The sequence below is a fragment of the Leptodactylus fuscus genome, chromosome 7 (assembly GCF_031893055.1).
Source record: "Leptodactylus fuscus isolate aLepFus1 chromosome 7, aLepFus1.hap2, whole genome shotgun sequence".
Classification (NCBI taxonomy): domain Eukaryota; kingdom Metazoa; phylum Chordata; class Amphibia; order Anura; family Leptodactylidae; genus Leptodactylus; species Leptodactylus fuscus.
In genome coordinates, this window is record NC_134271.1 from 101,415,619 (window position 1) to 101,429,528 (window position 13,910).

Sequence of the window (13,910 nt, forward strand, 5' to 3'; positions counted from 1 at the left end):
CACTTAAGCAGGTCATATGCAAGGATATGGGCCAATGAATGAAGAGCTGGAAGTGCTGATCGTGAGTTTTGTACATTTGCGGCGCGCACAAAAGTCTCAAACTTTGTCTCTAAAGTTTAGAGACAAAGTTTGAGACTTTTGTGAGGGCCGCACATATGCCTGTAAAGGGCCGCATGCGGCCCTCGGGACGCATGTTTGACATGCCTGCCTTATGGTATAGAAATAAATTAGTAGAAAAAACTGACTTCCTATCCTCACCTAAGAAGATGTAGGCCTCATGACACAACTGAAGACCAGAACGGAGTGGGTCACTTGCAAATAAAGCACCAATATGAAGATTACCTTCACTAAAATTTACATCATGTATTTTTGTAATTGGATGAAAAATAAAGAAAACCACTGAAATTGAGACTTGAAGTTTTTATAAAAAGCTCTGTTTTCTGAAGCCGTCTTTCTTTAATAATTATGACTGTTTCCTTTGATGTAATCTTTTTACTTTCTTAGATCAGTGTGGATTGAAAAAGAAAGTATTAACTCAGTAGTTCTCAATGACACTCCAGAGGCAACTCACCAGAGAATGTTTGTCGCTGCATCATTGTCTGTTAATGCAACCGGTATGTGTCTTGGTTTTATCGTTGTTCCTTGGTGGGTGATTTGTAAACCTGGTCATTAATACTGTAAATATGGCTGATCACTTATTCCTTCAGTGTTGGTGTATACACAGACGGCTTTTTGTCTTTTTACATAATGATCCATACTTTGAATAGGTCATCGATTGTTAGATCAGTGGAGGCGCCACAACCCCACATATCAGCTGTTCTCAAGTAAATGTGAGCTGAGCTGTAGTATTTCAGCAAGGCTACTGCACTCTGTGAAGCATGGGATTTTTCAAAAAACAATCAGACCTTGATTGATGAAAAGAATCCAAAGGCGTTTATTTTAGGAAGTCTAATTTTTGACAAAAAAAAAAAATATTCTTTAGAAAATATCCATAGTGTGTACAACAAAAATCTTGCACTTCAGGCTGTTGTAGTCCCACAGACTATTCACCATGTCAACTCCTCCAACACCCAGCTTGCTGTCTAATGGAATCCTTTTATACCATAGACATTTCCCATAATCCTCTGCAGTTTTCTCTATAAAACTCTGGAGTTTCTGCAGACTTGCTTCTTATAAGGTTAGGAAAGACACACCCTAGTGCAGCTCCACTACTGCAGGTAAGTATACAAAAACACAATCCATCTTATTGTGAACAGTTCCTTAGTTTTGGTACATTGTTCCCAGATGGCGAGACCAGAAATAGTAGGAAAAGGGAGCATTAGGTGGCCAGCCTAATGAGAAGAGGAAGGTATAAGAAGCAGGAATAGAACATTCACTCCAGATCTGGGAACTCAAGTACCAGCATTAAAGTTACGTAGAGGAAATCACATGTAAACCTAAAACAAAACATTTTTTCTCTTCACACACCCAAAGCATAAGCATCCATTTAAGTTTGAGTTCAGCTTCAGCTAAGTTGATCCATAGGCTTGTGCCAATTAATTTGACAATATATCTTCATAGGTATCAGCCTAAGGCCCCATTCACACGGGGCTAGGGACCGCTTATTTTGGTCCTGATTTTGACGTGGGAAGCCACGTCAGAATAGGGCCAAAATGCAACTGTCGCGGTTTCCGCTCCGAAGTAGGACCAAATGAATGGGCCCAGTACAGAGGGTGCTGCCGTGAGGCGGATGCCAGGGCTGAATCAGCCACGGAATCCACCTGAAGAAAGGGCAGCTCACATCTTTTTTCTGCTAGCGTGAATAAACCGGTAGCAGAAAAAAGAACGCTAGTGATCTGCATAGACCTCTATTGTGAGGGGGCAGATTTTGAGGAGGATTCAGTGCCAAGATCCGCCCCCTCTTGCCCCGTGTGACCGAGTCCTTAGATTATTGTGTGAAGTGTTCCAAATCTCCTGCTTTCCTTCCAATAAAGCCACAAGGTTTTCTTCCCAGTTTTTCATGCAGGGCTTTTTGACTGCAGCCTCGCTATATGGAGCCTTAGCCATAAAGAGGTATTCCCAACTTAGGCTTGGTTCACATCTGTGTTCGGTAATCCGTTCGGGGAGTCTGCATGGGGACCCCTTTGAAAGGAATACCAAATGCATTGGCAAGCGGTGAGCTTATGAAAGCACACGGACCCCATAAACTATAATGGGGTCCTTGTGCTTTCCATGCAGATAGAAAAGTACTTCATGATATACTTTCCTGTCTGCATGACTCGTACGGAGACCGCGTGGAAAGCACACGGACCCCATTATAGGGTCTGTGTGTGCTTTCACTGCTCACCGCTTGTCAATGCGGTAGTCCATTCGGGGGGTCCCCATGCAGACTCCTTGAATGGACTACCGAAGGCAGATGAGAACCAGGCCTTAGACATGTCTGATAGATATGGGTTTACAATAGCCCACTCTGTGGGGTGTTTCCATAACTAACAGAGCAGTAAATGTGCAGCTGCATCTCCATTTATTCCTCACCTGTATACAGCAGCCACTCCACTAGGTAGCTTAGGGTACCTCCGTTCTCAACATAGATTCAGGCCCCACCTAGCATACATGTCAAGGTTTATCCTGTGGATACTTGTAACCAGTGTCGTTGAGATCCCTCGGATTATCTTTTTTTCATTGGTTCATGACCCTTGCACCTTGCTTCTGCATTTTTCCATGCTGCTTAAAGCCCCCGTAATCAATGCAAAGAATGGATCCTGCAAAATAAAATAAACTTCTTTGTCAGGTATACTGTAGTGTCTAATGGCATAGAATTTAAAATTATTCACGTGGTTAAATTTTTATTTTCTATCATGGCTGTCATTTTTCCTAGGGTCAATGCTCATGTTAAGAGAGACCTCGCTGCTTCCATCCATCCCTGGTTTGCCGGCACTTGTCAGCATGCTGTTTGCTCCTGTAATAGAGCTCAGGTATATGCTAGCTCTGCAGTAGACTTTTCTTGATTGTGTTAATACTGGATTTTTTACTGTTAGAAAGTGGGGAGCAATTTTTCAGCCTTTAAGGAGATTTCTGGCTCCAGATTAATTTATCATACTATTTGCAGGATGGGTCCTCAGTATCTGCTCTGTGGGGTTCTGCACAGATTAGCTTTTTGGCAGTCTACAGGTGCTGGAAGCTGCTGCATTGGACAGGAAGCATATGCAAATAATAGTAAAAGCATTCCCATCTCCTGCAGCAGCTTCTAGTCCAAAGTAGGCTGCCAGAACAGCTGATCTCTTTGAGTCCTGATGCCTTTCTCCCACAGATCATACTGATGACCTTTCCTGTGGATAGGCCATTAGCAAAAATAAAAAAAAAATTAGGGCTGGAAACGTTTGAAGACTTGTAAGTCTCATTTGCAAGACTACAGTATTTAAAGATGTTTGGCATGCCTTGTGTATTTATCCTTAAAGGGGCTCTATTGTCCAAATTATGCCCTATGAGCCCCACATATGCCTGAATAGCCTTTAAAAAGGCTATTCAGGCACCGCTAATGGTATTTTAAAAGCTCCCCGTTTTAAACTAATACCCTAAAAACTAATATTCAAATCATACTTACCGTGCACGGTGGTGGATTTGTGCACTTTTGGACGTCATCTACGGTCCGCCTTCCTCTGGTGTCTTCTTCCAGCAGTGTCCTCCTGGGCTCTTTCTTCCATGCCTTCATCTTCATTTCTTTCCACGGGTTGTGTCTTGTGCGTACGCAATATTGCTCCCTCCAGAGCGCACTGCGCACGCTCTGGCGCCATTTTTGTCATTGGGAGTTTGAAACCGTACTGCGCATGCGCAGTAAGCTCACGTAGTTCTAAGGGAACTGCGCATGCTCAGTATGCTCATTTCCCCTTAAAACTACGACAAAAATGGCGCCGGAGCGTGCGCAGTAGTGTCCCAGAGTGAGTGGTACTGCGCACACGTGGGATTTAAACACAACCCTCCGGAAGAAAAGAAAATTAAGGCGTGGAAGAAAGAGCCCTGGAGGACGTCGCTGGAAGAAGACACCAGAGGAAGGCGGGACTGTAGATGATGTCCACCAGTGCACGAACCGCCCACCGTGCACGGTAAGTATGATTTCAATATTAGTTTTTAGGGTATTAGTTTAAAATGAGGGGGTGGGTGCTTTTAAAATACCATTAGCGGCGCCTGAATAGCCTTTTTAAAGTCTATTTAGGAATATGTGGGGCTCATAGGGCATAATTTTGATGATAGAGCCCCTTTAACATCTATACAAAACAGAACTGTCTTGAGATTAGAAACAAAGAGGTGCATTTTATAGGAGTGTCTGAATATAATTAAAAAGTAATTAGAAAATTAATGTAAGGCAGGAATTAGTGTAAATGTCCCATTCCAGTAACTAACATTGCTGCCAATGGCCAAATGTCCCTGCCGTTTCTTGCCAGACCAAGAGTGGGAGTATCTTTTGTCATCACTAGACTGTACAGCTAATAACTGGTTAAATGGGTATTCCTATCTTATCAAGTTATCCCCTATACATATTGCTGGTTTGACTGCTCTGACCCCTTCAGATCAGAAGAACTGGAAAGTTTTGTCTCCTTTTGTTAATGGCGTAGTGGCTGAGCAGCATTCACATGTGCAGGTTTCCAACTAGCATTAGTAATTGCTTGCTCTGTTCACGTTGCACTATAGTCCTAAATTTATTGTATCTGTAGAGAAAGCTCCCTCCATAATTACGGTTATATACTCGAGTATAAGTCGACCCGAATATAAGCCGACCCCCCTAATTTTACCAGAAAAAACGGGGGAAACATATTGACTCGAGTATAAGCCAAGGGGGGAAAATACATGACATTCTGTTTGTGCTCATGTTAACCTTAGCCGGCTTCAGGCCTATATGGTAATATCCCAGATGTCGCTTGGTCTGGGATATTACCATATAGGCCCAACCAAAGCCTGTGGTAGTAGTAATAGCCTGTTACTGCTAGCACAGGCTTTCGGCCTGTATGACAAAAGGCTGCTACTGCTACCATAATGCTTTGGGCCTGTATGATATTGCCCCAGATGTCTGGGGCATTATTATACAGGCCCAAAGTCTTATGGTCAGAAGTGAGCAGACCCGGGGACAAACAAAAATTAAGTTCTCATACTTACTGACCTCGCGCTGCTGCTCCCGCTGCCGCCACGGCTCATCTTCTCCCGTGGCTGCTCCTGCGTCTCAGCGTAGGGGGGGTGTGATGACGCCACCTGTGCTGAAACGCAGTAAGAAGTCATCGACATACGCCGGGTGCGGACTTGAGCTAACGTGGCCACATCACCCAGCGTGTGTTGTAGCCGGGGGAGGGGGCCGGGACTGGAGCAGAGGCCCACTGCAGCGAGTCAATACGGTCGAGTCAATTACCGTATTGACTCGAGTGGTAATTTCACTGGTCTGCAGTAATATCCCAGATGTCACTTGGTCTGGGATATTACCATATAGGCCCAACCAAAGCCTGTGGTAGTAGTAATAGCCTGAGAATAAAGGATCCTAGTAGGCTCATATATATTCTGGGTTGGGACCCTTCCCTGTAGGTTCACTAGGGTGCCAGTCACACCCTTACTTTTATAGTAGTAATAGCCTGTTACTGCTAGCACAGGCTTCGGGCCAGGCTGTGGGAGGCTGTGTGGAACAGCGCTGCTGCCGATAGGTGGTCGGTGAGGCAACGCTGTCTCCAGGGCCGCCTTAAGATGTTTCCAAGGCAGAGAAGATGCTCTGGAAACATCTTGGGGTGGTTCTGGAGGCAGCGCTGCCTCACCACTCACCTATCGCTGCTCCAGCGGCCTCCCACAGATGTCTTTCACTGCGGACCAGTCATGTGACATTTTCAATTACCATATTGACACGAGTATAAGCCGAGACGCACTTTTTCAGCACAAAAACTGTGCTGAAAAACTCTGCGTATACTTGAGTATATACAGTATATCTTTATTATGTCCACCCAATTAATTCCAAAAGTGTTTCCTTTTGGCATCTTTTGTTTTTTTCTTTCCCACCTTTATGGGAAAGTGTAGTGGACTGTTCTATTCTATGTAGAGGCATACCATATATTGCCTTCTATACATGTTATTAACATGGGAGCCTACAAGAGACTTATGCCTATGTAGGTAGAGTGTGTTCGTGGCTGTATGTTAATGACATTTGTAAATAAATTGATTTAATACTGTTTTGTATGTTCAAACTTGACGTCGATCCCCCTTCCCACGGGGGTGTTAACTGTTTCCATTGCTTGATTTGCTCTGGCCAAGAAGTTGCTGTATATTTGATTCTTCAGGGGCTGTTTTATATTATTCCATTTTATATCTTATCAGAGTGGATGACAAGAGAAGAGAATATACTGGTGTTCTTTGTGGACTGGGGTGGCAGTACAGTAACCTTGCAGTTTGGCCTGAACACGACATTGAGTTGGCTTTTGATGTCAGCTTTAAAGTGGATGATCTTGTGAAGGTAAACTGGTGAAAAATGTCTGCTGTGCCGTATATCTACATCACTGAATAAAGCTAAAAATCCAGCTTTTGCCAGGAGTGGCATGCCCCAACACCAAAGTCTGAGCATTGTTTGTTATCTGTGTACCTATTTATGAATTGACTTACTGCAAATGCAAAGAGTTCATTATTTGCTATACAGATTCTTGGGTATGACAGGAGCTTCCCCAACCTGAGCATAGTCAGGTGCAGGAATGACCTGCTAGAAGTCACCCAGGGGTTTACTGTTTGGTGAGGAACCAGGCGAGACTTTCAGTGGGAAGGACAAGTGTACTCTGTGCAAAAGCCGGGTTTTTGTGTTAAAAAGGACCTTTCACCATCTCCACAAATTCTAGTTATTAACATCTCTTAGTAGTCACAGCTCTACTGATTCCAGTGCAGTTGGAATTTTCTCTCTAGACTCCACCATTCCTGAGCAATATGCGCAGTTAGTTTTGGTGTCAGAACGGCAGTGTTTTAGGGAGGGGTGTGTGATTTAGAGCCCCAATCAGAGGCAGCCAGTGTCAGAGCTCAGAGTCACACCCCTTGTCTGACACTGCCCACCTGACAGTACAGAGACTAAATAGCATATCAGGCACCAAAAATAACGGCATTGATTGCTCAGGAACAGTGGGGGCTAGAGACAAAATTCCATCTGCTCCAGAATCAGACACACACCTTTTAAATGATGTTAAGAGACGGTCTTGTTGGAGATGGTGAAAGGTTCTGTTTAATATCTGCAAGTTCATACATGGCTATACATTTTATATTCTACAGATCAATCAGATAAGATCCAGTATCAACAAGATTGTTTATCAAAGTTTTGATGGTACCATTGGTGGGAGTGACAGGATTGCATGGCTGCAGGAAGGTGTCCGAGAACATCTGCTAAGGCAAGACTTGTTTTCTTTGTTGAATTGACATGGCAGATTTTTTCTTTCTGACTTTTGTTTTTTGTTTGTTTGTTTATTACTTTTTTTAAAAGAACATACAAAAGTAACAAAATGTCATGGTAAAGATACATAGAAGAACTGCAGTTGGACAAAATACCACATCATTCAGTATATAAACATGGCTGATTTTCTAATGTGAATTGCACATGGACATTGGGAGATGCCATTCTTAACTTGCTTTTTGTCTATTAGTTGCTATTTTTGTTGATTGGGTTGAAACCTATCATCCATATCTAATGAGTGAACGCACAACATGTCAGGACCTAATTAAATCGGTCTCCAGCCGCATGCTCCGGATTTGGGACGGTTCACTAACTATTCTAATTAATGGATTGTTTCCTGCCACTGATGGAGTATTGAGTTCCCTGCCACAGCTATGGAACTATGTGAAATGATATTCTTTATGAACAAGAATGTATCTATTGCTAGCTTGTCACTCCGGGGATGTCTGTTGTATAGAATAGTTGTAATTGCCATGAAATAAATCTGGAACATCTTTTCACAAACTTTTGTTGTTCTTCTTCCTGGAAATATGTGTTTGAGTTGGTAGATAGGCATTACCATTTCCGTTGTCAATTGGCTATGTGTCTACATAATCTGATGTTAGGGTCAGTGTGTCTAGCGGTATAACCCCTACTGCTATCGCACTAAGTTGTCAGATTCTTCCTAAATTTATAGGAATCATAACAGCACTATGTAAAGTTAGGGCTGATTCACACAAAGGAATTTGATGCTGAATTTGTCATGCAGAAAACTTCTGCTTCAGAAATTGGAAGCAGATTTTGGAAGCCAATGCTAGGTTCACACCATCGTTGGGTGTCCGTTCTTCCGGTCCTTTGATGGACCGCTTAAATAATGGACACCAATACTATAATCATTACATATTCAAGCCTTCCTCTCTTCGAGAGTGTACTCTTGTCGCTGCTTAGCAATGATCAGGCAACACCACACACTCTTTCAGTAGTAGGTAAAAGCATCAGTAAACTAATAAAAGGCAGGAATGCTGGTGGCTTTGTTTCCATTTAGGGAGAAAAAAAAGAAACTCAATTGTGTTGCATAAAATGTGATATACAGTTATCAACTACAGGAAGTCTGATATGTAATTTCTTTCTTTCAACCCCATTGCCCTAATGCATTAGAATGTATAATCCTTTTGGGCTTTCTCTTTAACAGTAATTCACGTCTGTCATTTTGTACACTTGCCTTTTGTGTAACTTTCCTCCCATATTTAGTTTGTTCCAACAGGAAAAACCACGAGAGGTGATCCAGGCAAAATGGTTTGATAAGCTCTATCAGTGGAATCAGGTAACATCTTATTCTTCTACAATGCAGGGCTCTTACCTTCAGGTGTGAGATCTGCCCTTGTCATTCCCATTACTCAGAGTCAGTAGTTTTAGTAGCATTAACGGTGTTGTAGCATCTTAGGTCAGAATGAAGGGGTTCTCCATTCTGGCCTGGACAGAGGACCTATAGGAATGGCTTCTCTTAACTGCAAAATCCATTTAGCAGAACATCTACATGCTGCAAGTAAAGTCAACATAGTGGCCTTCACTTGTAGGTCTTAGGCCAGTTGCAGAAGCCCATGGCCGTGTTCAGTGTCCTAGCTCTTGCATTTCATTGATAGCACAGTGACCCATTCTTTTCTATGGGGTCGTAAACACAACCATGATTTTCATGCTCCCATGTGTGGGGGCCGACAGTCCGGGCTGCAGAATATAGGTCAGGTCCTATTTTTCTTCTATTTTGCAGCCCTGCTTTCCATGGCTCCTATTCATTTAATGAAAGGAGCCTCAGAAGCACAGCCCATATACGAGTGGTATATGGGGGAGATCCCCATTTCCTCAGTTTGCTGCCCATGCTTTTAATTCACAGCTTGCCAGTTGCAGCACGGTCATCTGCAACCGGCTTTAAGGTCGATTTCACACAGCTGATTTTGGGATGAGCAGCTGCATTTACTAGTCAGAACGCAGCTGCTTGAGTCAGTAAATTCTGACGATACATGAGTATTGTATTAGTTTACTGCAGGGTTCAGCTGACTGGATCTAATGGTGACCTGGAGAAAAAACAAACAAATTTAAGGTATCCAATACCACAGGGGCCTTCTAATGAACATGCTGTTGAATTTCCCTGATAAGAGACTCAGTAGTGTGTCCCTTCTATGTGGTCCCAACCATGAATAAATGTCAGTAAACATCTTGGGGTTCAGTGTCCTGATTCTTGATAATGATTCATGCTAAGCATACAGGCTTGGCTTCTTCTGTAACTGCCATAGACTTGAATGAAGGGAGCTGCGGACATGCATAGCCATCTCTCCATTCATTTTATGTTTGACCATCCTCTTCTCTAGATAGATGGGTATGTCAGAGGTGGGACCCTCTATCTATTGTTAGACATTAATGACCTATTCTGTTTGTGGGAATACCATGTGAAGCGAGAATTTCCTAAGTAGCTGTTTTCTAATCTAGTGGGGACAATCGCACAATAACCCGAATGATCTGATAGAATGATGAGGATGTTTTTGTCTTTGCATTTTGTCAATTGAGATGGAATGTACTTATTTTGTTTGTGATATGTGTGTCATGAAGTACTTTACTTTGAAATGGAGAGCATTTGCAAGGCTAAACCAGGTCATCAGTCTGGATTATATGTGTGACACTTGGATTTGGCATTTTTTATTTTAATCTTCAGTATTGCCAGGAGATGCCGTTATCAGAATTCATTCAATTTCATAAAGTAATCCTCTTGCTTTGCTGGGTTAGCATGTCCTTCCAATTCCCTATTAAGGCAGGATTAACTCTTCAGAAAAAAAAAAAAAAAAACCCTGCACTTTCATATACACAGCTCTCAGCTGTCGGATGAGGGGTGACGTATTTTAATATGTATTTTCTCATTATCTATTTCTAGGACACTATGTAACTATATATAATATGTGTAAGTAGATCATTGCTCCTGTAGGTGTGTGACAAATCCTTTGGCTTCTCTTAAACTTTTGAAATCTACTTTTTGATAGAAAGTGGCAATATCGCTAAATAAAGAGAATTACATGGGTGTCACACTGGGGACAGTGCTTTAATAAATGTGATGATTTGGCTATGCTGGACTGACTGCCAAGAGGTGGCCATGGGCTCTTCTTGGCACTGTCCCCTCACACTGAAGCAATTTGGGGCTTTGCTCCAGCGCATTGCTTCTGCTACAGCAGCACAGATATGTCACAGTTTATGTAACTGGCTTGTTTCTTGTGTATATAAAATAAAAACCTAAAATGAATAGGTAAATTAAGCCAATAATCGGCTTGTATTTGTCAGCATTGTTAAAATATGCAATAAAACAGTGGCGTTCTACAAATATAAGTTATCTCTTCCTACTACCCTGTGTCTGTAAATTCATTTGCCCCGGTGAACACCTGATCAACCCTTTAGATTGCATAGACTTTGACAACTTGCTGCTGCAAAGCTTATAGGTTCACTAGTTGTTTTTTTTTGTTTTTTTAAACCCTTTTTATTATTTCCAGTTTCACATGGTAGTTTTGAAAAGGAAGGGAGGTCACATTGTGATCATGTGACTTATTATCGAAGGTGAAAAGCAGGATAATGAAAGCAGCTCTATCATTGGGAAAAGTCATTTTTAACTAAGTACACACATGCATAGCCTTTAGAAATGCTATTTCACAACTACCTTTTGTATGTAAATTACCTTTTGATTTGCCTCAGTGGCTTCTTTTTTAGTTCTATGCTAATTAGCCTCCAGCCAGCACAGGAAGTTCCCAGCAGCACTCCTCTCTGCTATTATCTCCTATCTGTGTATGCAAACAGAAACAGGAAGTCAGCAGCAGCACAGGCTACATAGGAAAGAATTTGCAGAGGGTGCACAATGAGACTTCCGGGGTGCACCGAAAAGCTAATTAGCATATGATTAAAAACGGGCTCATTCAAAAACCACTTAGGTGATTTACATACAAAAAGTAGGTGTGGAATAGTCTTTCTAAAGGCTATGCAGGGATGTGCTTAGTTAAAAATGACTTTTCCCAATGATAGAGCCCCTTGAAAGACTTTGTGAATAGCCAATGAGTACTACTGAAGGGATGGTTTTCAGGCAATATAATGTAATCGCCGGAGTGTCCATTTAATTTCACATGTCATTATCTACTTTAAAGGGGATTTCTTGTGTTGTTTAATCCTTAAATGGGCTTAATATTGCAGGATTACTAAATAGAATAACTAATTTATTTATTTTTTTAATATTGGTGATATACTGTATTCACTTGAAATTTTTACAAAAATGGCACTGTGTATGCTTATTAAAAAACAAGAACATTTTATTTCTGTCTTTATTTGCAGGTGGACCAGAGATTCCTCATCAACCAGACAGGGACGGTTGGAGAAGAGGAAGATGTAGCAAGTTCATGTATCTACCAGTTACATAAGCTTGTAATGTTAAACCCCTAAGTATGTTTAACATGGCTCCCGATTAATGGGAGGAAGTTGAGTTAAAGAAACATGAGAAGTTGTAAGATCACAGTGTTCTACTGTAATATATAGTGGTGGTTGTGTGTGGGTTTTTTTTTTTTCTTTAACTTTATATTTTGATGTTTGTAGATGGTGTTATGCAGCAAAACTAGTAAACATGCTGGATGCATGGTAAAAATATGCTGTTTTGTTCACTTTTCACAGAATAATGTTGAGAATATTATTGTGTTTATGACAATAAAAGACAAAAAAAATCACCCTAAACCATGGAGTTTATTTATTTAAATTACTATATTTACTTAAATATACTACATTTAAATAAATTACATATATATAGTGCCGTCATATTCAGAAGCGCATTACAGATGTTGTCAATCTCTATCCCATATATGGCTCACTAACTAAATTGCCTCTCAGTATATCTTCAGAGTGTAGGAGGAAACCTACACAATGACTGGGAGAACATGTAGATGTCCTTGGCTGGTTTGGAACATATGACGCCATTGCTGTAAGGCAACAGTGCTAACCACTGAACTGGGCTGTATGGCTGGCTGCATGGTCCTGTTGGGGGAATCATAATACCCCCAGAGATATGCTGTCTGTAAAGGAAAATTAACAGGCCAAGATCGGCTACAGCCATCTTTGACCTGGAGAATCAACAGAGACACATGGTGGTAGTGTATCAAAATGGATTCTGATTTATTGTTACAGAAAGTTAGCATTTATACAAACAAAAGCAGGTTGGACTTTGACATGATTGGTTATAGCATAAGCTGTGGCACATGACTATTGGATAAGGTCTGCATCTCATTATTACACTCCAACCTGGGATGACCTTTCTCATGACATACAGAAGAATCTATGATATTTATGTGTAAACCAACATCTTACACTAATTCTAGATGTATATATCACAGCACGAGAGATAATGACCACATGCTATCTGACCAGTCCCGTCTGTGGCTAAGGATCAACTGGTTATAGAACCTGTTATGAGATTCTCACCACAAACAGATAAGGAGTTATAACCCAACCATCAACATTCCACACGCCTTATCCCCTAAAGGGGTCTCTTAGACTCTAAACAGACATCCTTATGAAGCTTATATAAGAAAAAGGTTACAAGATGGCTGACAAAATACAAGATGGAGGATGTGATCCTAACAGTCCCAAGTATGGCATAATAAAACTTTTTGTACTTTGATAATTTGCCTGTTTTTACTGAAATTTTTGTTTTAGTAAATTCTTGCTCTCCTCATAAATACCAAGGCTGGAGTATCATACCTTTATAAGGCTAGGTTTCCGCCTGTGCCAGCGTCTCCATTGTAGAAGTACCAATTAACTACTTCTTCCATTGGAGACTCTACCGCAGAAAATTGTAGGAAAGAAAAGTCCTGCATGGAAAACTTTTATCTCTGAAGTTTCAGTATAAAAACGGAGGACCCCATAATGATCTTTGGGGTTTGTGGGTAATCGCTGTTTTAGCAGTCTGGCTCTCTACCGTTTGGATCCACCTGAGCACAGATGTGAAACTAACATAAGAATAGCATTATGCCATGCCTCTGTTACTTTTCTTGTATGTGTATGAATAATATGAAAAGTAAAAACAATAGCATTGCATTTAATAAGTGTGTTTCTATACAGTATGACAGTCTTCATTGGTGAGACAGTGTTACTGTGTGTAGGGACAGATCTCATTAAAGGGGTTCTCCCATCTCAGTCTTTCAGCCAGGCTGCATGCACTGTCTGCTTCTCACTTCCTATATTTCTCTCCCTTCTGCTGAGCGGGACAAACAACTCTTCTGCAGGTCAGATAATATGCAGATTCTTGTACAGAACAGACTCTTTGTTATCTGTATGTTTACATAGAGAGATAACAGACCAGGCTTATCAGCAAACTGCACTTAACTGAAGGACTGCCAGCAAGACCTGTGAGTAAGTGACATCACTTGTCCTATAGGTCCATGGTTATAGCAACGCTGAGTAAACAATGAGAGGAATAGATTCACATACC

At 41.4% G+C, this 13,910-nt stretch overlaps 1 protein-coding gene across 1 annotated transcript in view; it reads left to right on the plus strand.

Annotated features, from left to right (window-relative positions):
• The window catches only part of TDRD9 (tudor domain containing 9), a 132,895-nt gene extending 120,916 nt beyond the window's left edge, over positions 1-11,979 (plus strand). Inside the window, 6 exon segments of the mRNA XM_075282639.1 lie at positions 505-614; positions 2,858-2,954; positions 6,325-6,460; positions 7,255-7,370; positions 8,663-8,735; positions 11,768-11,979. Coding sequence (XP_075138740.1) covers positions 505-614; positions 2,858-2,954; positions 6,325-6,460; positions 7,255-7,370; positions 8,663-8,735; positions 11,768-11,875 — 640 coding nt within the window. The 3' untranslated portion in view covers positions 11,876-11,979.
• Positions 11,980-13,910: the final 1,931 nt, after the last annotated feature.